At 45.1% G+C, this 21,086-nt stretch overlaps 1 protein-coding gene across 1 annotated transcript in view; it reads left to right on the forward strand.

Moving 5' to 3' along the window:
* Positions 1-21,086, forward strand: part of MED12L (mediator complex subunit 12L) — a 295,842-nt gene that overhangs the window by 41,711 nt on the left and 233,045 nt on the right. Inside the window, exons 6-10 of the mRNA XM_075003690.1 lie at positions 2,921-3,031; positions 3,812-4,081; positions 5,577-5,726; positions 6,311-6,410; positions 8,156-8,292. Of these exons, the coding sequence (XP_074859791.1) occupies positions 2,921-3,031; positions 3,812-4,081; positions 5,577-5,726; positions 6,311-6,410; positions 8,156-8,292 (768 nt within the window). The remainder of the gene's footprint in view (positions 1-2,920; positions 3,032-3,811; positions 4,082-5,576; positions 5,727-6,310; positions 6,411-8,155; positions 8,293-21,086) is intronic.

Below are 21,086 nucleotides of genomic sequence, written 5' to 3' on the forward strand. Positions count from 1 at the left end.
GTGGAAGGGACAGAGGGTGCTGCTTCCAAGACCCAAGTTTTCTGACCACATTGTATGAATGAAGCACAAAGAGGTCTGATAGCGTAATGTGTTGAACTAGGCTCTGAAGCCTGCATGGAGCCTATAAGAAGCATCTTTGAATCAAGAGAACAGGGTTAAAGCTCAAGATTCTTTGAGCCCTGCATTGGCTAATCATTTGCTTGGCCCATTAGACCCTCTGGCATTTATAAATGCATTTTCAGCATGTATGTGTCCATTGTGATTCCAGTGGTTGTACCTACATATTCCATGCTTGGCACCAGGGCTTTTTTTTTTCCCCTGGCAAAATGCACCAGAATGGAGTCCCTGATGCCTCTATTCCGCAGCAGCATGGAGACTGCACAGGAGGTCCCACAGCAGCACTGGGACAGGGGCATTAAAACTGAGTGCCCTAACTTGTTTCGGGAATCATCAGATTTGAGTTCTGGCACCCTTTTTTCTAGAAAAAAAAGCACTGCTTGGTGCACATGCACCCAGTGCACTTGAGTTTGGGTTCTTTTGGCCAGCAGTGACTGTGCTTACGGCCTGGGCTTACGGTCCAGGGCATAAAGGGTGAGGGGACTTCAGTTGTGTCTCAGTTCCTTCTTGCTGTCTGTGGCTATGAGTCAGATTTGCAGCATCCAAGCTTTGTTGCTCACTGCAGCCCCGGTCCCACCTGTCCCTATCAAGACAGGAGTTGCAGTCACTTCCATATCTCGGAAAGGTGGTGAAGTACCTAAAGAACATGGCAGAGCTTTTATCCTTGTTACTTTCTGAGTCCCAGAAGGGACGATGGCTGACACCTTATTCAGGATCTGGGGCAACTGAACACCTTCCTGCACAGGTTCAGTGCGGTAACTATAATTATAGTACTTCTAGCTCTAGGTCCACATGACGGTATATAGCTTGCACATTGAAGACGCTTATTATGCAGTTATGCACCCTTCCTGTAGAACGGGGTGGGCAAATATCAGCCCATGGGCTGGATCTGATCCGCTAGGGTTAGTCCCTGGTGGGCCCCTCCCCACATTTACTTGTGCCTCCGCTGGTGTCAGGTGATCATGATTCTCGTTGATTGTGGATTGGTCCTGGTTCTTGCCACTTCCTGCTGCTCCTATTGCTTGTGAATGGTGATCTGTGGCCAAAGAGAGCTGCAGTTGCCCGATACCTGTGGAGGCACAGGTAAATTTAGTGGTGGCAGTGGCCAGCCAGACACTAACCTTGGCGGGCTACCACTTTTTCTATTGCCCATCCCTGCGGTAGAAGGTGTCTGAGGTGACAAGTGGGCAGTTCCCATTACCAGGACAGCATTCCACCATTTTCCTGAGTGTCAGTGTGAAAGGCATTCATAAAACCCCTAGCAGTAGTGGGGTTTGCCTCAGGAAACCAGGAGTCCAGTCTCTGTTTAGATGACTGGCTCATTTTCAAAAAGTTGCATTGTCAGGTTGCACATTCCATACTACAGACTGCAACTTTTCATTCCTTAGATCTACAGGTAAACAAAGAAAAACCAAGACTAACTCCACCTCAAAGAATGAAAGTTATAGGAAGTATATTAGTATTCGTGATGGCCAAAACCTGTAGTCTTTGTTTAGGTTGACTGGTAGCACTCGCATCCGACATTCTAGGCTGCTTCTTTTGAGCCACAAGTAATGGAATACGTCTGAACAAGTTCTTAAATAAAAAATAGCTACTTAACCCTGTAGGAACTGTATTTCTTTGACACATGTTGTCTGTGCATGTTCCATGACCTTCCCTTCTTCCCTGCTACTATGCAGTCTGATAACACTTGGATTATGTATTGTGGTAAGAAACTGAGATAGTTGAGGCCATCCTGCTCTTTATGCCTCTGTCCAGTGCACAAGGATGCTAAGGGTGAGCCAGTGCCTACCAACAGACACTGCTGGCCAAAAAAGTCTGAACTCAAGTGCATTGGGCACAGTCACACTAACCATGGAATATATATGGACAACACATCTCAAGTAATCAATTATTGTAAAGTAAGTAACTGTTTCTTACTATTTCCTGTTGTTGTAAGTTGAAGTCATTTTGGTTTTCATGAAGTTAAAAAAGGTGTGACTAGTCAACAGCTATTGTAGAGACTAGTTCCATGCTAATTGTGTATTGGATAAAGCCAGGACATGTGCTGGGATCTATTTTCTGCATTAGAGGGCTTCTTGATTTTCCATTTGCAGAGAACTAGACTACACTGTCCTTCCTTAAAAACCAACAAATTGATGTTGAATCAGTTTTCTCCTCCATGGAGAATACACTTTGTGGATTTCTCTTCCTGATTGTTCAGCAGCATGATTCATTGTGCATCAATGTCCCCTCTAATCTTTTCCATCTATGTGCAGAATAATTTAATGTACACTCAGGCATGTGCAACTGTGCACCATCAGTAGAAACAAAAATCCAGCTGTGGGTGCTCTGTTAAACAGCTGGACAGCATCTGAATTTTTTCTGAGTGGCTGCACAAATACACAGCTTACAAGGGACACTGCTGTGCATGCTAACTTTCCTGGCCTGCCACTTAGCACCTCCTTCTCCTGCAATTATTAAAAATAACAGTAGAAAGGAGTGAATCTGTCAGGACCCTGAGTTCAGACAGTAAGTTGCATTTGAAATGTGTGCATAGTGCTTTCTAGTTCATGGCTAAGTCTTCATCTGCTGAGTTTTTGAGTAGCATTTGTTCTTGCATATTTTTATACCAAGGTTAATTTTTAAAAATCTTTTGAAAGCTCTAGGGTCTTATGATCAAGCCTTATATTCATTTTGATGCAAGTCATGACATCAGACCCAAGTGGCATGATTACAGGAGTATTTGTAACAAAATTATGAAGCTTCTTGTGTGCTGCTATCAATTAATTTTTATGCATTTTAAAAAAAAAAAATCTTCCAGGAGGGAATGCTTGAAAGACATGAGTATTTGACATGGATACTGGATGTTCTGGAAAAAATCAGATCTACAGATGATGAACTTCTTAAACTCTTGTTACCACTAATGTTGCAGGTACAGAACATGGTTTAAAGCTATAGTTATTTTTGAAGACAATTATGTTTTAAAATATTCCAGGCAATATTTTTAAATTGGTGTTCTTTAGTATACATAACAATTGTTTATATACTAATGTTCTACGTATAAAATAGACTGAAATCTTTTTTTCCAGATGCATCTTATTTGGACTAAACTACAGTTTTGGTTGAATTTTTTATGCTTTAAAATTCCTTCTGCCTTGAATACATAAATTAGGTTTTCTCAGAAGAGAAACAAGGCCAAAAACTTGCTCTTTCAGAACAGAAGTTTTTTTTTAAAGATTCAGAACTGTGAATTGGTGTTTCAGCTATGGTTTCTGTTAGATCTTCTGCATACATTAGATCAGTGCACGGTAACCTTGTGGTACACTTCAGCACTCCTTATAATTTCCTAGCACATCCAAAATATATAATCCAGTGCCCTCTCCCAAAACCAGGCACCCAGCCCCCCCCAACACCCCTCCCTCTAACTTGGTACCAGCTACTCACCAGGGCCACCACTCCAGATCCACCTCCATCTTCACCGCTGCCATGTGCCTCTCCCACCAAATGGTGGGGCATGTGTGCAGAGTGGTGAATGGTACTCCCACTATGTGGCTCTGAGGCACACTAAGCACCGCTTTGTGGTGCACTGGTTGAGGAGCACTGCATGAGATGATCCCTTCTCATTTATGTAAGTTAGAGATGAGAATTGTAGGGAAAGTGAATACCTTGAGGAGGTTGTTATGCTTATATGCTCTGCAATTTTTTTTTTCAGTATTCAGAAGAGTTTGTTCAATCAGCCTACCTGTCCCGTCGTCTTGCTTATTTCTGTGCCAGAAGACTGTCTTTTTTGCTAGGTGATTCTCCTAACCTCATAGCTGCACATTCACCTCATATGATTATTGGACCAAACAATCCTCCCTTAGCAGCTCCAAGTCCTACTGCAAATGGTCCTGTGATGAGCCCAGTACAGCTAGCCTGTGCTGATTTCTTTTCTTGCCCACAACATCGTCCGCTAGTTTATGGACTTAGTTGTATGCTGCAGGTAGGTCAGTGTTTTCAATGCTCTCACAATTTTCATTGCAACATGTTTGGGGATTTGATTTATGTATCTGGTAAGGGGTAAAAAGTCTGCACTTATCGGCCATTATTTGATATCTAACTGTGACTATTATTATTACCATCTCGTGGTTGCTCATTGGTCACTTTGAAGTGTGTGGTGTCAGTCACATTTTTCACAGAGTCCTGCTGTTGCTCTTAGACAAGGACTTGCCATTGGAGCTAACGTGTGTTGCCTCCATTTTGTATTTTTCCAGCACGTGCTTTCTTAGCACGGACAAATTCATGAAACAGGTCAACAACTCAATGGTTTATTTCCTAAGTGAAATGGTCCAAAGAGACTATTTTATGCTCTGCAGCCTGCACGGGTTCTCCTTCTATCACCAGATCATTACTGAGTTTTTGGTACTGATTCACAAAGCCGTCAGTGGGACATGGTCAGTTTAATTATAAATGGCACTTTTCAGCCAACTTGTTTAGCAGGCTATTGTGGGAATTGAGATTTGGATTTGTGAGAGCAGGAGGGAGAGCATCTCAACAAAATAATCTAGGACTCTCGAACGTGTTCCCGAAAGAAGCTGGGAAGAACCTAACCCTACCAGTTTTTCAGGTCATGCTTTAAGATCTAGCTCACAAAAATAAATAAAAACAGAGCAAAAGAGAATGGATTGGCAAGCTCAAAAGTAACTTAGAATTTGTTCTTATGCAAGAAATTTAGAGCAGGATGGGCTGCTAACACAAAACCATCCGGAAGTCATGCTTATGTGTAGATGATGAATGAGTGAAATCTTAAGTCTAATGAAGTCATGGCAAAACTCCAACTGACTTCAGTGAAGTATGATTTCCCCATGTGGTTTTTAATCCTTGTATAGTGCTATATACCAGAGCAATATTCATAATTATGGTTTAAAGATGGATATCAGCCTTCTTGCCTGTCATTGAGCACCTTTCATGAACGGTACATTGACTTAGAAATAAGTGACATTTTTCTGGTGCATTTGAATGGCTCTTTTGTGTTTTTAATATCTTGCTATGAAAGGATATTTTAATTAATGAGTTAAATTTTAATTTTTCACATGTAACTTCTCTTTGTAAGCTAAACCCTGAATGACACCTATTTTGCTAAAAGCTATTCATGTTTCATAGGCAGTATCTGATGGAAATTAGCCTTCAGTGGTGTTCTTTGATGGCAGCATGAAAGCAATACAAATGTAAATTGAGCAAGTTTATATTTAAATGCAATTTTCAATTTAATAATGAAAAAGCAGAATGCCATTTTAATTTAATTTCTCATACTGATGTTTTAAAAAGCAAACAGTTCTGTGAAGGCCTCTTTTAGTCAGTTTCACTGCAGTTGTGATGTCAGGAATAATTTAGTTCAAGAGACTATCTCCTTTTGTTGGTGTTGAGCTGTGACCCTGTCTATTGCAAATGTTCTGCAAAGGAGATTACTTCTAATTACTTTACATTGTCACTTGCAGACTGTAACTCTCTGTTGCCCAAGTGCCTTGGTGTGGAATTATTCCACCAATGAAAGTAAGAGCGTTAATCCAGGCTCTCCTCTGGATTTACTTCAAGTTGCTCCATCTAGTTTACCTATGCCAGGCGGAAATTCAGCATTTAATCAACAGGTAGGCTTGTTTTCTTTTGAAGGGCAAAAGTCTATACTTTGTGTACATTCCAAAAAAACACAATGGTCTTTGTTCATTAAGACTACCAGATTTAGGGATGCCTACAGTTGTGGTTTGGGATTAGTTACATATTAATGTTTGAGTTGTTAGTTATGGTGTACTAATTGTTTGGCAAATATGTATGAATATGGGGATTGTTTGGATTATAGAATTATACATTTTAATTGCAGTATTGTTATGCTTTCAAGGCACAGACCTAGAGTTAGTTTACGCTAATGTAATATAATGGCACAGAACAACAAATAGCAGAAGACTTGTCACAACTGCCAGTAAAGAGCAAACATTTGAGATCTGAAAATTTTTCATTCATACGGTTCCTGAAATGAAGGTGATGTTTCAGGATAGGTCATGTTTAAAAAAAATGAAATCAGTTGAACGTGCTATACTTGAGGGTTGTTTTCTAACACAGGAACACTGTGGTACACTCACATACCTTACTCAGGCAGAGGAGTGTGCCACATTGCTTGAGATGAGAATTGTGGTTTCCTAGCCACACATAATGAGCAACAATGATCTTTTTTTAGGTTCGGGCAAAGATTTATGAAGTAGAACAGCAGATAAAACAACGAGGTTGTGCTGTGGAGGTGCGATGGTCTTTCGACAAGTGCCAAGAATCAGCGGCAGGTAATGCAAGTCAAATACAAAATAAATTTTGGGTAAAAATTTTGGTAAAAATTTTGGGTCCTAGGTTTTGCATCTTTGTGTTAGTTTTGGGCTTGATTTCATCATAGTGTGATTAAGTTTAGGCGTGGATCTGATCGACTGACACATTAACGGGCACTAAGTATTTTTTTTTTCCGGTTGTGGTAATACGGTGTTAGTATAAATGTTAGTCTGAAGGGATGGTTTCAATTCAGGTTCTGAGATTAGTGCATCCTTTGCTCTTGGACCTAGTGGGGTTATAAACTCTGCAGAAACAGCCTCTGTAGTTCATGAGGAATCATCTTTCCTTAGTCTCTGGCTGACACAGGACTCAGTGCTTTGGGGCTCTGTCTGATCTGTGGGGTTGGTCACAAAGAGAAGGGGGTATGTTAAAGAAGCTTGGGAATGGGAATGGGAATGTTCCAAGAAAGCAATGAGGACAATCCTTAAAGACTGGAGAAACTAGCAATTGTAATCATAGGGTTTGTGTGTGCACCTAGTTTCTGGTAATGGATGGGGTCTGGCTAATTTCGAAGTTTCTTTTTAAAATACAAGAAAACATTTGGCATACCACATCTTTCCTCACTGGATCAGCTATTGATTACTAAACAGCTTGTTGGACAGCAGTAGCTCAAAGGAGAGATAAAGAGAGAGAGTATCTTTTGTCTTAGGCACTGCTGGGCAAAATGCATCCAGTGGGCCGGATGTAGCCCGCCAAGACTCCAGATCCAGCCGGCAGACATAGCAGGGTGTCTCAGGTAGTTTCCACGTCTGCCCACCCCCCTCACGTGCCATTCAGTAAAGCAGCTTCAGAGCTGGTTTGGTTGTGAAGAGTTGTGTTGTGGAGGAAGAGGCCTCACACTCCCATTGGCTGGTTTCTGGTCAATGGGGGCTTCCTGTTCTGAAGCAACCCTCCCCTCAGTCTTGTAGCTGTTCAGAGGCCCCTGGCCCCTGGCATGGCCTAAAAGGCAGGCAGCCTGCCTGTGAAATCAGCTGGGCTGCTGGCTGGGAATCACCCAGGTAAGTTTCCTGGACAGAGCCTTCCTCTGGCACTCCAGCCCTTTCCTCCTTCCAGCCTCTGCCCCCCCCACTCCTGTCCTCCCCGCCCCACGTACCCTAATCCTCTTTCCTTTCTTGCACCCATACCCACTCCTAGATCCTGCATTCCAATCCCTGCCCTAGGTCAAAACCCAAAACCCTGCATCCCTGCCTGCACACCAGTCCTCTGCTCAGATCACAGCCCAAACCCCAGCACCTCAATCCCCTGCCTCGGGTCACAACTCAGTCACTGTCCTAGGTCACAACTGCCTTCTAGACCCAACCTCCATCTCGGACACCTCATCTCCTCCGTTAATATCATGGAAGAATGTCCCTCCTATCCAGAATTATTGCCCACCCCCGCCTTAGGTCATTGCTTCAAATCTAGTCCAGCATGATAGTGACTAATGACTATTTTTGCTTTTCAGGGACCAGTGGAGAAGTTAATTTGATTTTAGTTACGTTGGCTGAGGACAGGTGTCATCAGATCCACCACACAAATCAGCACTTTCATAGTATCAAATTCAATTTCCATACTTTTTTAGGGGTTCGGGGGGATGGCTTTTCTGTCCATTTCACACAGACTTTAGTGCTGGGCGTGTATATAGTGAAGACTTAGATTTAATGAATAATTTTTCTTGTAAATGATTTGGTTACTTTTTTTTTTTTTTTAACATTTCCATATCTAGGGGTCACCATCAGCCGAGTTTTGCACACACTGGAGGTCTTGGATCGACACTGTTTTGACCGATCCGATTCCAGCAATTCAATGGAGACTCTTTATCACAAGATTTTCTGGGCAAACCAGAATAAGGATAACCAAGAGGTAATTAATGTTTCCCAAATCCACTTTAGAAATTGCAGGCTCATGAATCCTTTATTTAATACAGTTATTTCATAAAAGTTTGGCTCTAAAGCTTCATGTCTTTGTTTAGTTTACATGCATTGGCTGATATTGTTAGGAGAAAATGGTTCCTCATTGTTATGAGAGACTTGTTCAATGTTATGTGACCTCAGCTATTTTTAGAAGGAATACCCTTTCTTCAGTAGAGCACAGCTGCCTTCTCCCTCATTGTGAATAGAAGGAAAGGAGAGATTCCCAACTCCCTGATTCCTTCAAAGCATCCTCTCTCAACAGGTACAACTCTTCCTTTAATTTATTTTTTTTTAAATACTTCTGTTTAGGAATCCCACGTCATGCTTAAAATCATAGGGTTGCAAGAGACCTCAGGAGGTCATTAAGTCCAACCCCCTGCTCAAAGCAGGCCCAAGCCCAACTAAATCATCCCAGCCATGGCTTTGTCAAGGACTTGAAAGCTGGGACTTAAAACCCTCTAAGGATGGAGATTTCACCACCTCCCTAGGGAAACCATTCCAGTGCTTCCCCACTGTTTCACCAGTCTCTCCCCGACTGCAACTTGAGACCATTGCTCCTCATCCTGTCATCTCGCACCCCTGAGAACAGCCTCTCTCCATCCTCTTTAGAACTTCCTTTCAGGTAGTTGAAGGCTGCTATAAAATACCCCCCTCACTCCCCTCTTCTGTAGACTAAATGAGGCCAAATCCCTCAGCCTCTCCTCCGAAGGCATGTGCTCCAGTCCCGTAATCATTTCTGTTGCCCTCCACTGGACTCCAGTGTGTTCACATCCTTTCTGTAAGGGAGGACCCAGGCCAAGGGTTTGTATGTGTGCAAACTATCCCCTCATCCATGTGATTAATAAAGATGTTATAGAAAACTGGCTCCAGAACTGACCATTGTGGGACTCCACTTGATACCAACAGCCCAACCCAACACTGAGCTGTTGATCGCTACTTGTTGAGCCTGACGATCTAGCCAGCTTTCGATCAATCTTACAGTCCATTTATCCAATCCATACTTGTTAAACTTGCTGGTAAGAGTACTGTGGGAGACCATGTGAAAGGTATTGCTAAAATCAAGATATATCATGTTAATCACATTTCCCATATCTATAGAGCCAGTTACCTCATCATAGAAAGCAATCAGTTTGGTCAGGCATGATTGGCTCATGTCGAATCCCTGTTTGACTACTCCTGATCACCTTCCCCTCTTGCAAGTGTTACAGAATGGATTCCTTGAGTATTTTTTTCTTTTATTTTTCAAGGATGGAGGTGAGGCTGTCTGGTCTGTATTTTCCTGGATTTTCCTACTTCCCTTTTTTTAAAGATGGGCACTACATTTGCTTTTTTCCAATCATCTGGGATCTCTTCTGATTGCCATGAGTTTTCAAAGATCATGCTCAATGGTTCTGCAGTCACATCAGCCAGCCCCCTCAGCATCCTTGGATTCATTTGATCCAGCCCCATGAATCTGTGTGCATCCAGCTTTTCTAAATAGCTTTTAACCTGTTCTTTCCCACGGAGGTTTACCCACCCCCTTCCCATACTGTGATGCCTACTGCAGTAGTCTGTGAGCTGATCTCATCTGTGAAGGCACAGAGCAAAAAGCATCGAGTACTTCAGCTTTTTCAATTGTCTGTCACTAGATTGTCCTCCCTCGTTCAGTAAAGGTCTCCCACCTTCCTGACCACATTCTTATTGCTAACATGTCTGTAGAAACCTTTCCTGCTACCCTTCACGTTCCTTGCTAACTGGAATTCCAACTGCTCTTTGGCCTTCCTGATTACACCCCTGCATGTTCAAGCAATATATTTGCACTACTCCCTATCTTCTTCTGGGGCTGCTTCAAGAGCCTTACTGGTGCTCTGGCCCATGACAGATTAGCACTGAGTATATGCGGCCCTGATCCTGGGGTCAGGCCAGCTGGGGTCCTCTAGCTTCTGCCTCATGGGCAGGAGGTGCAGAGCCCCCATGTCTCCTGACCCTGTCATCAGCAGAAGCCACAGGACAGGGAGCTTGTCCCAGCAGCACCCCCAGTAGCACCTGCTACCAGCTGAAGCTTTAGGATGTGGGCAAGGCCTGCTCATGGTCCCAACACCAGCAGAACCACAGGATGGAAAAAATCCCCAGGCAGGGAAACCCCCCATTGTTCCTAAACCTGTCCCAGTCAGAAGAAGTCCCCACTGCATCAGTGCCCATGGCAGAAACTGCAGGGTGACAGTGGAAGCTATGTACCGTACCCAGTCCTCGGGCTGGAGAAGCCCTTGTGCCCCAACTCTGGTTCCCTGTAGAAGCACAACACCCGAATCTCTGCTGCAGCCCTGGGATTGGTGGGGCTCTCACTCTTGGCTGCGACCCTGGGGCTGTGGGGTGGGGACAGAGCATATACATTCTTGGGGCTGCTGTGGAAAGGAGGCAGCAAACAAAGAGTGGGGCAGGCAGCATGGGGGATCCTGGGTTGAATGGGTGAGGTTCTGGGGAAGGGACCCTAATGTGTGGGGCATGAGCAGGGCCATAAATGGAAGGGGCAGAAGGGGAGGATGGGGTCATGGGCAGAAATGTTAGAGAGGGGCTCCCCAGTGTTCTGGTCCAAGGCCCCAGGAGACCTTTGCCTGGCTCTGACTCTGGGACTGACTAATCTCTGCAGGCAGGGAAGAGTAAAGTAGGTTCTTTAGGAGAGTATGGGATCAAAGTTCTGCTCATAATGGATTAGTTCAGCACTATTGGCTTCAAAGCCCTACAGTTCCAAGGATCTGTCAAAGCTGCCTGCAGCCTAATAAGCAACTGCTGCATTTATTTCACATCATGATTATATAAAGCAGTGGTGGGCAGGCTGTGGTCCGAGGGTCTATACATAGTACATAATATATTTTGTTTACTGTTGCCCATGTACTGGGTTGCCAGATGCTGCTATTTTCTATCCATAGTTGTTTTTTTTCTTCCCGCCACCATTACTAAAGTGACAGGGATGTAAAGCAAGGCACGTGGAGTGAGGTGTATGCTGATTGTACACAACTCTGACTGTGAGAGTCACGCTCTCTCTGTGCATTCAGTCAAAGCACTGCTATAGTTCATTCAGCGCTCCTGCAAATTCTAGGTCTGCAAGTGCCGTTAGCAAAATTTCCCCATCCTGACAGACCATTTTGTTTACAACAATCTTGAGGCCCACTGAGATGAAAGAAGGCCACTCATCCGGCACAGTTACTAGCCTAGGTTGCCCATTGCTGATGTACAGGTTACACGTGTGTGTGTGTGTGTGTGTATATCTATCTATCCATCTATCTATCTATCTATATAAAAATATGTGTGTGTTTGTGTGTGTGTGTGTGTGTGTGTGTGTGTGTGTGTGTGTGTGTGTGTTAGAATTCCTGTTTTGGGACACCAGCTGCCAATTCTGATATATTAAACTTAGGTGAAAACACAATATAATTAACTGCACTGCACATACATAGGGGTAAAATCTGTTGACTTTCATGGAAGCCGGAAGTACTCAGCACGTTAAGGCCCATTGCTTGATCTGCAGTACTCTTCCTTTGTTGCCCCTTGCTCTGCTAAGATTAATGTATGGCTGTGTCCTGTAACCCTTACTCATGCAAGTAGCAAAGTGGAAACTGGGATCCAGTCAGGTGCTGGAACAGTTTGTGCGATGTGTGTTGAGGGGTGAGAGGGAGAGGAGGCTGAGAGCCATTGAACAAAACTGTAAACCATATGTATGATGGAAACCACTTCAGGTCACTGGGTGCTACTGGTCTTTAGCACCCATAGTTCCAGCACTTATGGATCATGTTGAAAAGTGGATTACATAGCTCAGCAGATACTGGTACAGAAACTTTGATTCTAATGTTTGTTTCAAGCATAAATATACAGTTGTGGCCCTTAGAATTTGAAGGGGATCTTTTTTACTTGTAAAAGTACCAAACTACGCATTTTAGGTTCCTGGACATTCGTGGGTTCTAAGGGAAGCATCCAATAGGAGGCATTTATTGCAGTGGTGTCAGGCTAAAGTGATAATGAGGAAAGAGAGAGGAAGAAGAAATGGTAGAGAAGAATCAAAACATTCAGCAAGTTATCTTCAATCATGGGAAGAAGCTGGGAATTTTTCCCTACAGAAGTCTGACCCTCTTAAACTACAAGAAAAGTGATACTCTTTGCTTCTCTTAGCACTTCGCATTTTGTTTCTGTTCCTTCTTTGGGATCAGGGTATTTGGCTGTTTTTTGTTGCTCCTCTGTTTCCCAGCCTCTGAACTGATTTTGCGTATTCTGTTTTACAAAAATGCATTGCTGTAGCAAGATGGAATTTCTCTGTCCTCACAGTGTCCACTTTTCCTTTTATTGCTTTTTCTCTTACTGTTTATTTTGTCATTCCCATCCTCTCTTCTGCCACCTGTTTGTCTCCTCTTGCTCCCCTTTTGCCCTCCCTCTTGCCTGTTCTCATCCCCTTGAACATCTGCAGCATTTTTTGTAACTCCACTTTCCTCTTCCACATGTTGGTGGCTCTCCATCTTGCCTGACTCCCTCCTGGCATGTCTGTCTCTTTGCGCTTTTCTCCCTGTGCTGATTCACTTTTCCACTTTACTTTCCTCTGTTACAGGAGGGTTATTCTAAACAGGAATCGGATCTGCTTCTGTGACTGAGAGGGTTGGGTCTGCTTGGTGCGCTTGTGACAGGTGGCAGAGCAGTGAGCTGAGGTGTGCTGCAGAAGCAGGCTGACAATGTGAGATCAGGTTGAACATTGCACTCGTGTGTGTGTGTGTGTGTGTGTGTGTATGTGTAAAAAACAGTGAGTGGGTTAGCTCTTTGCCCTGTTCTTGGAATATGTATGTCAGACTAATTGTTTGACTCACTTTAATTTCGTTTAGCATTCTTGATCTCTTACTAAGTACATCAGTTACTTTTGGCTTGTGCACCCTTTTCCTCCTGCGTGTGTGAGATGAGAAGAGTTTAATGCTTAGCAGCACCTGGTTGTGACACGTATGGTCAGATATTTTTCAAAGGAGCTTAGTACAGAAATCTTGAAAACAAAATGTGTGCCCTGACATTACTGTTGAGGTGTAGCTGAGCTCTCTTGAAAGTTAGCCTCTGTTCTTCATAGAGCAGGCCGTTTTCTGAAGGCTTTGGAACAGCAACTTTATAATTCAGTATATGGGAGTGGTGAGTTAAAGGCATTTTCACTGTCAATTGTTGAAGTCAATCATTTTTGCACTTTGGTTATATGGGATTAGCTGCTTAGAGGAATGAGGAAGAAAATAATTACATTTATAATGGGAGATTGAGAGACTTTTTTGTTTTCCCCCTCCTCTTCTTCCAGATTGGCTCATAGGCTGATGTTAAATTGCAAAGTGTTTCCTTAAAGTAGCGGAACCTGATTAGGATTTTCACAGATTGCACCTTACTGGTTAACATCATGTATAAATTGACTAACAGGGAGTGGGAGAGCTTTGTGTTGGAGAAGGGCTGTTTTCCAGTGTTGACTGAGTATTATCTGAAATTTGAATTTTTAACAATGGAAAAACTTACCAGTTGCAATGTGTCTTGTTATCCACCCACTGAGTTTCGGGAAACTCCTACGTCTTAATAAATGACAGGTATACAGTAAATCATAGTTTCGTATTAGTCCATGTACAAACTTTAGGAATGTGTAGTGGAGCCACTAGGTGGCAGTTTGTTATTACAGCAACGAAGGGTCCTGTGGCACCTTATAGACTAACAAAAGTTTTGAGCATGAGTTTTTGTGAGCACAGACTCACTTCATCAGATGCTGGTCTGTGCTCGCGAAAGCTCATGCTCAAAACTTTTCTGTTAGCCTATAAGGTGCCACAGGACCCTTCGTTGCTGTTACAGATCCAGACTAACACGGCTACCCCTCTGATAGTTTGTTATTAGGCACCTTTATGGACCATGCAGGTTTACTTTTACTAGCTGTACTTCATCTTATAATCTTTATCATTGTAGGAGTCGCATGATCAGGAGACAATAGACCTGTATTCAGCTAGAATGCTTTGACTTGTATTTTTGTCTTGATTTCTTTCTGTTAAGATGCAGGCTTTCTTTCTATATGCAAAAATAAGCACTCAATCATAGGCTTGTGCTTCTTTTTTTGCTGTAGGAGTGCTCTCTGGAGGGAGGTGACGCTTTTTTTTTCTTTCCAACATTGAATATTTCCAACCTTTACCACATCTATAGAGTCTCCTCCTTCAATGTTGGAAAGAAGGCAGAGTTCCTCAGGACATGTGTGATGCAAAAATCGTTATTCCTTTAAAATACAAGAGAGGAGATGGAGATTGTAACAACTACAGAGGCATTTCGGTTTTCAACATCACTGGCAAACTGCTCACACGAATGGTGTTTACATGTCTGTAAGTAATTGCTCAGAGAGTTTATCCAGAGACACAATGTGGAATTCCAGCAGGTAGATTAGTGTGGATATGATATTCTCTCTTTGCTTACTACAGGACAAAAGTAGAGAACAAGGAAAACGCTTTTTCTTGCGTTCATTGACCTGATTAAAGTGTTTGGACACTGTTCGTTCTTCTGGTCTGTATATAGTACTTAAAAAATTGGATGCCTCCCAAAGCTCCTCTGCTTTATACAATTTTTCCACCATGATACACAAAGCCCAGTGCAATTGGAAGGAAACTGATCTGAATTCTTGAGGTGATAAGTGGAGCAAAACAAGGACGTGTCCTGGCACCTACACCGTTTGGAACATTCTTCTGAGTACCTTTGAGATATGTTTAAAAATGTAGATGTTGATATCTTCATACATGATCTGATGGCAGGCTGATAGACCTTCCTTGACCACCTTTGGCATCTGTGTATTATCTATCTTCATAACATGACCAGTCCAGCAAAACTGTTTGTTCATAAGCATCGCTTCCATTTCCACGACACCACGCAGCTTCAGAACCTCTGTGTTAGGAATTTTTCCCCACCAATTCAGGTGGACACTCTGCCTCAGACAGCACATATGGAGCTGGTAGTGGCAGTGGGGCTCAAAGGGAGCTGGTGGCTGTGAGCCAGGTGCCCATCTGTGCAGGCAACCCCCCCCACCAGCAGCAGTGCAGAAGTAAGGGTGTCAGTATCATACTATGTCACCCTCACTTCTGTGCTGCTGCCTTAGAGCTGGGCAGCTGGTAAGTGGCAGTTGGTGAGTGAGGGCCGAGCTCTGCAGGCAGCAGCACAGGAATATGGGTGCCATCCTTATTTCTGTGTTGATGCTGATGGCGGCTTTGCATTCAGGCCTGGGCTCCTGGCCAGCAGCTTCTGCTCTCCAGTTGCAGTAGAACTTCCTGCCCACCCAACAACACCTTTTTTTGGGCAGGACTCTTAAAATTACAGCACTCTGAAGTTTCAGATTGAAATAGCTAAAGATCATGAAATTTACAATTTTAAAAATTCTATGACCATGATATTGACCAGCATGGACTGTAGGGCTATAGTGATAGCAAACACAGCTTCCAAGAGTTCGTTTTCCCTGTTTCTATGTTCATAGGAACTAGCAGTTGGCTTTTTGTTTTAAACGAGAGCTGACATTTGTGATTAGAGTAGCCAACAGCTATTACCTGTGGTAGTGAAAATGGCAAGAACATGTAGAGAGGGTGACCATCTGCACAAGACTTCCAAAGGTGCTGGAAGACATTTATTAGCTGCTCTTTTCACTAAGTATTGCTGTTGTGGCATTCCAGCCGAGCTGCAGCTTGTACTTCTTCCTTTCTCTCTCTGAGTGCTTAGTGGTTGACAATGTGGTAACTACATTGCTTTTGGGGTTTTGAATAGATGCCTTCCGGAATAGTTGACCTGAAATACTGCTCAAACCATATCTGGGCACACTTGTGCAAATAAAGCCATAACTAATTTAAATCTTTGCTGTAGCTTAGACCTAGATGAGGACACCTTGGATAGTCTTTTATTCCTAAACATACAGAAATATAATGTAAATATAAATTGGCTCAAATGCCGGTTAAATTTGAATATTTTTTTCAGCATTTTATGCGTTTGACCAAAGAAAACTTCCATGGGCTACAGCAGATGTAACTGGATATTTAGATTAAAATTCATCCAGCTGCCTGCACGAAAGCTGCATAATTGCCCTCTCTCAGGGCAACGAACTGCTATAGTTCCATGACATGGGGCTTGAATGGCTGCCAGGTGGGCACACAGGGAGATGTGGCACCCCTTATTGACACAATAGAACAAGGTTCCATGAGGTTCACCAGGTAGGAGGCTTGTGAAATGGGCTATGGTTGGTGAGCCTGCAGTTAGATGGATCCAGTGTCCAAAATCTCTGCATGGAAAATGCAGATGGACCATGCTTCCCTGTTGAAGGTCTGGGTGAGTACTATGGGCCTGGCCCACTTCCTGGCATCATGCTGTGGAGAGACTATTGTCCCACTTTCAAAGCTGTGGTTTTCTGTTCACCTCTGTTTTGAGCAATTGTGAGTGAATTGTACTTCACTGACAATGTCTAACAGGCTATTACTAGTTGTTATTGTAAACCATGAACGTTTATTTCAGAGAGAAACTAATGAAGGCTGACATTTGTAAAGGGCTTTGAAGATGAAAGACACTGTTTAATGTTCATAAATGGTAATGATGATAATAGTTCTTCCTCGAGTGTCCCCGTGGGTGCTCCACGATAGGTGTCGGGCTCGCCCCAGCGCCGCAGATCAGATCTTTCCAGCAGTTTCTGCCGGACCGTGCATGCGCCGGCGCCCGCCTCTCCCTTGCGTGCTCCCAGCCACGTGCGCGATCCGGTCCCCGCCAGTTCCTTCTTAACCGCCATCGGCTGCAGACAGAATCCTCTCAGGCTGTGGCCAGAGTCAGCGTATTTAATGTTTTAAGTGTTTTTAGAGTTTCTTTTCAGTCTTTCCGTCTTTGTTAGCTTGTTATTTTTCTTATTGCAAAAAAAAACAAAAAAAAACGGTATATAAAAGCCTTAGTAACAAGAGGAGCAGCGGAGGCCCAGGGACGTAAGGCCATTAGGCCTCCTGCCACAGCAGGCTGGGTCCGAGAGGGGAACAAGCACAGAGAAGGTGCTAAGTACCCTATTAACAACTCAAAGACTCACCGCAATGTCCTCTTCAGGATTCAAGAAGTGTGAGTCATGCCGTGAAGCTATGCCGGCCTCCGATGGGCACAGTCAGTGTATTAGGTGCCTGGGGGAATCTCACGTCACCCAAAAATGCTCCTTCTGCGGAAAGCTCATGGCTAGAGCAAGGAAGGACAGAGAAATGCGGCTAAAAATGCTGCTCTTTGACAAGGCCCTCCAGCCAGACGTGCCAGAGTGGCCCCAACAAGAGGGACCCGCAGGGGCCCATAAAAGGAAGGCGGCTTCCCTCACCCCATCAGTGCAAAAACGGAGGAAGCTCTCGCCAACCCGATCCTTGCCAGCAGCCACAGCGAGCAGGATGGGTGCAGCACATAGCCCCCAGCCACAATCACAGATGAATGGCGGCAGCGCGGAAGCGCATGTGGCAGAGGCTGAGCCTCCGATAATCAAACAGCTGGCCCGCACCGTGGGCAGAGTGGCGGCCAGTCAAGCGCCGGAACCGGCGGCACTGCAGCTAGCGGTGCAGAGCTCGCAGGCACGCGGCCTGCAGGCACCGGGGGAGACCACCCGCGCAGCACCGCAGCGAAGCGTGCCGAGCGCAGTGCCAACAGCGGGGCCGAGATCCCCGGCGCGGAAAGGGGCGGAGTCAGCCCCACAGGCGGGGAGAAAGGCAGCAGAGAAAACCTGGCACCGCAGCCCTTCTCCAGACAGGGCTGCCCTCTCTAAGCCCTCCCCTTATGCTGCGAACTCCAACAAGGAGGCAGGGGTCTCCCCCAGTCTACCCTGAGCCTCCCTCCCTGTTCCTCCAGCCAGCGTCACCATGGCTCGGGCCACCCTCGCCTTTGCTGGGATTTGACCCCCTGGAGTACTATCACAAATCAGTCTCACCATTGTCTCAATCACCCAGACGATCTCGCTCCCCCAGACGCCGGGGGTATGCTCCTCGAGAGTGGTCCAGGTCTCCATCCCAGGAACCATGCCCGTGTTGCCATGGTCGCCCCTATCATGTGGGGCATAGACACCATAGGCATACACCCAGGGACAGGTCCCCTCAGATGGTTCACTATACCCAAGGGCAATCGCGGACGGGGACGGAAACACAAATATCTCAGGGGGGGGTTGATTCTGGAACCCCGAGATTTCCCCTCGCAAGCCTCCAGCGAGAAGATGTATCACCGTCAACAGGACCCAGAGGGATCCAGAGAGGCTTACCCTAGTGGTTCCTCTCTATCCTCTCCCGACGAGGCTACGGCCCCAGGGGACATCCACCCCCTGGACGATTTCAAACAGTTCGAAGAGCTGTTTAAAAGGGTGCCCTTTACGCAAGGCATCCAAACAGCAGAGGTGCAGGAGAAGCACCATAAGCTCCTCAAAAACCTGAGACCTCCGGCCTCTTCCAAAATAGCTATTCTGCTCGACGAAGCAATTATGGAGTCCGCTACCACGATATGGCAGACCCCTGCGTCCGCTCCGCCTATAAACAAGAGAGCGGATAAGAAATACTTCGTCCCGGCGAAGGGCATGGAGTTCCTGTTCAGTCACCCACAACCAAATTCTCTGGTGGTGGAATCGTCTCAACAGAGGTCGAAAACTTCTCAGTACAAGACAGGGGGAACGGACAAAGATGCCAAGAAGCTAGAGTTATTCGGCAGAAAGGTCTACTCCTCCTCTACCCTACTGTTGAGAATGGCAAATTATGCAGCACACCTAGCAAACCATAACTTTGACAATTACTCCAGGCTGACTTCCCTCATGGACTCACTTCCAGAGGATAAGAAGCCGGTGCTGAAGGCCATCGTGCAGGAAGGCTACTCAGCCTTGAGGACAGGAGTTCAGATCGCCCTGGACGTAGCAGATACGGCGGCACGCTCAACGGCTACGGCAGTGGTCATGCGCAGGGAATCCTGGCTTCAGACATCGGGTATCCTGAGGGATCTGCAGGCGAAGATCGTTGATCTCCCCTTTGACACACAGAAGTTGTTTGCTGAATCAACTGATTCGGTCCTTCGTTCCAGTAAGGACTCAAGGGCTACTCTCAGAACCTTGGGGATTTATACTCCTCCATACAGGAACACAAAGTATTACCCTCAGCAAAGACGATACCCATATCAACCCCAGCGTGCTCATTACCAAAGGGGCTACGAGCAAGGGCGGCATCAACAGCACCAACAGTACAGAACTCCCAGGCGACGTTCCCAACAGAGCCGTGCATCCTCGGGGCAGGGCCAAAGGCAACAAGTTTGACGGGCAGATCGAGGGCTGCACTATCACTACCATCGCGCAATGTCATCCAAAGCTAATGTTCCATCATCGCCTCCGACCATTCTACACCCAGTGGCAAAAGATCACCATAGGCAAATGAGTACTGGAGATCATAACCACGGGTTACGCGATCCCCTTCCAGTCGCTCCCACCGCCACGACCTCCACCCAGGCCCCATCTAAAGGACGCCTCCCACGAAGCGAGACTCAAGCAGGAGGTGGACCATCTTATGCTTATAGGGGCAGTGGAAAGAGTGCCAGAGCAACTCCAAGGGAAAGGGTTCTATTCAAGATACTTCCTTACAGAGAAAAAAACAGGAGGCTGGAGGCCCATCCTAGATCTTTGAGGCCTCAATCGGTACTTGCTCAAACAACGCTTTCGGATGATCACAGTTGCCTCTATACTTACAGCATTGGACGATGGAGATTGGTTCACAGCCCTCGACTTACAAGACGCGTATTTCCATATAACAATCCACCCAGACGTTTTCTCTGGTTTATGGTCGGCAAAGAACATTTCCAATACAAGGTTCTGCCATTCGGCCTCTCCTCGGCCCCCAGAGTATTTACCAAGACCCTGGCAGTGGTGTCAGCCTACCTGCACAGACAGGGGTGTTTATATTCCCATATCTGGACGACTGCCTACTGAAAGGGGCCTCGAAGGAAGAGGTACTATGCATGATACGCGTTACAGCAGGCACGTTCTCTTCGCTGGGCCTGGTCATCAACCTGGCGAAGTCAAAGATCGACCCCACACAGGACATAGAGTTCATAGGGGCACGCATAAACTCCATCACAGCAAGGGTTTATCTACCCTTCCAGTAGAACTGGAAGTGCTAATAAAAAAAATACAACTATGATATCATTGGCATCACAGAAACTTGGTGGGATAATACATGTGATTGGAATGTTGGTATTGAAGGCTACAGCCTGGTTAGGAAAGATAGACAGGGAAAAAAGGGGGGAGGTGTTGCCTTATATATAAAAAATGTACACACTTGGACTGAGGTGGAGATGGACATAGGAGATGGATGTGTTGAGAGTCTGTGGGTTAGTTTAAGAGGGGTAAAAAACAAGGGTGATGTCCTGTTAGGAGTCTACTACAGGCCACCTAACCAGGTGGAAGAGGTGGATGATGCTTTTTTTAAACAACTAACAAAATCGTCCAGAGCCCAGGATTTGGTGGTGATGGGGGACTTTAACTATCCAGATATATGCTGGGACACTAATACAGCGGGGCACAGACTATCCAATAAATTCTTAGACTGCATTGGAGACAATTTTTTATTCCAAAAAGTTGAAAAAACCACCAGGGGAGAAACTGTTCTGGATTTGATTTTAACAAATAAGGAGGACTTGGTCGAGAATTTGAAAGTGGGAGGCTGCTTGGGTGAAAGTGATCATGAAATCATAGAATTCACAATTCTAAGGACTGGTAGGAGGGAAAACAGC

Source organism: Carettochelys insculpta, chromosome 10, assembly GCF_033958435.1.
Source record: "Carettochelys insculpta isolate YL-2023 chromosome 10, ASM3395843v1, whole genome shotgun sequence".
Classification (NCBI taxonomy): domain Eukaryota; kingdom Metazoa; phylum Chordata; order Testudines; family Carettochelyidae; genus Carettochelys; species Carettochelys insculpta.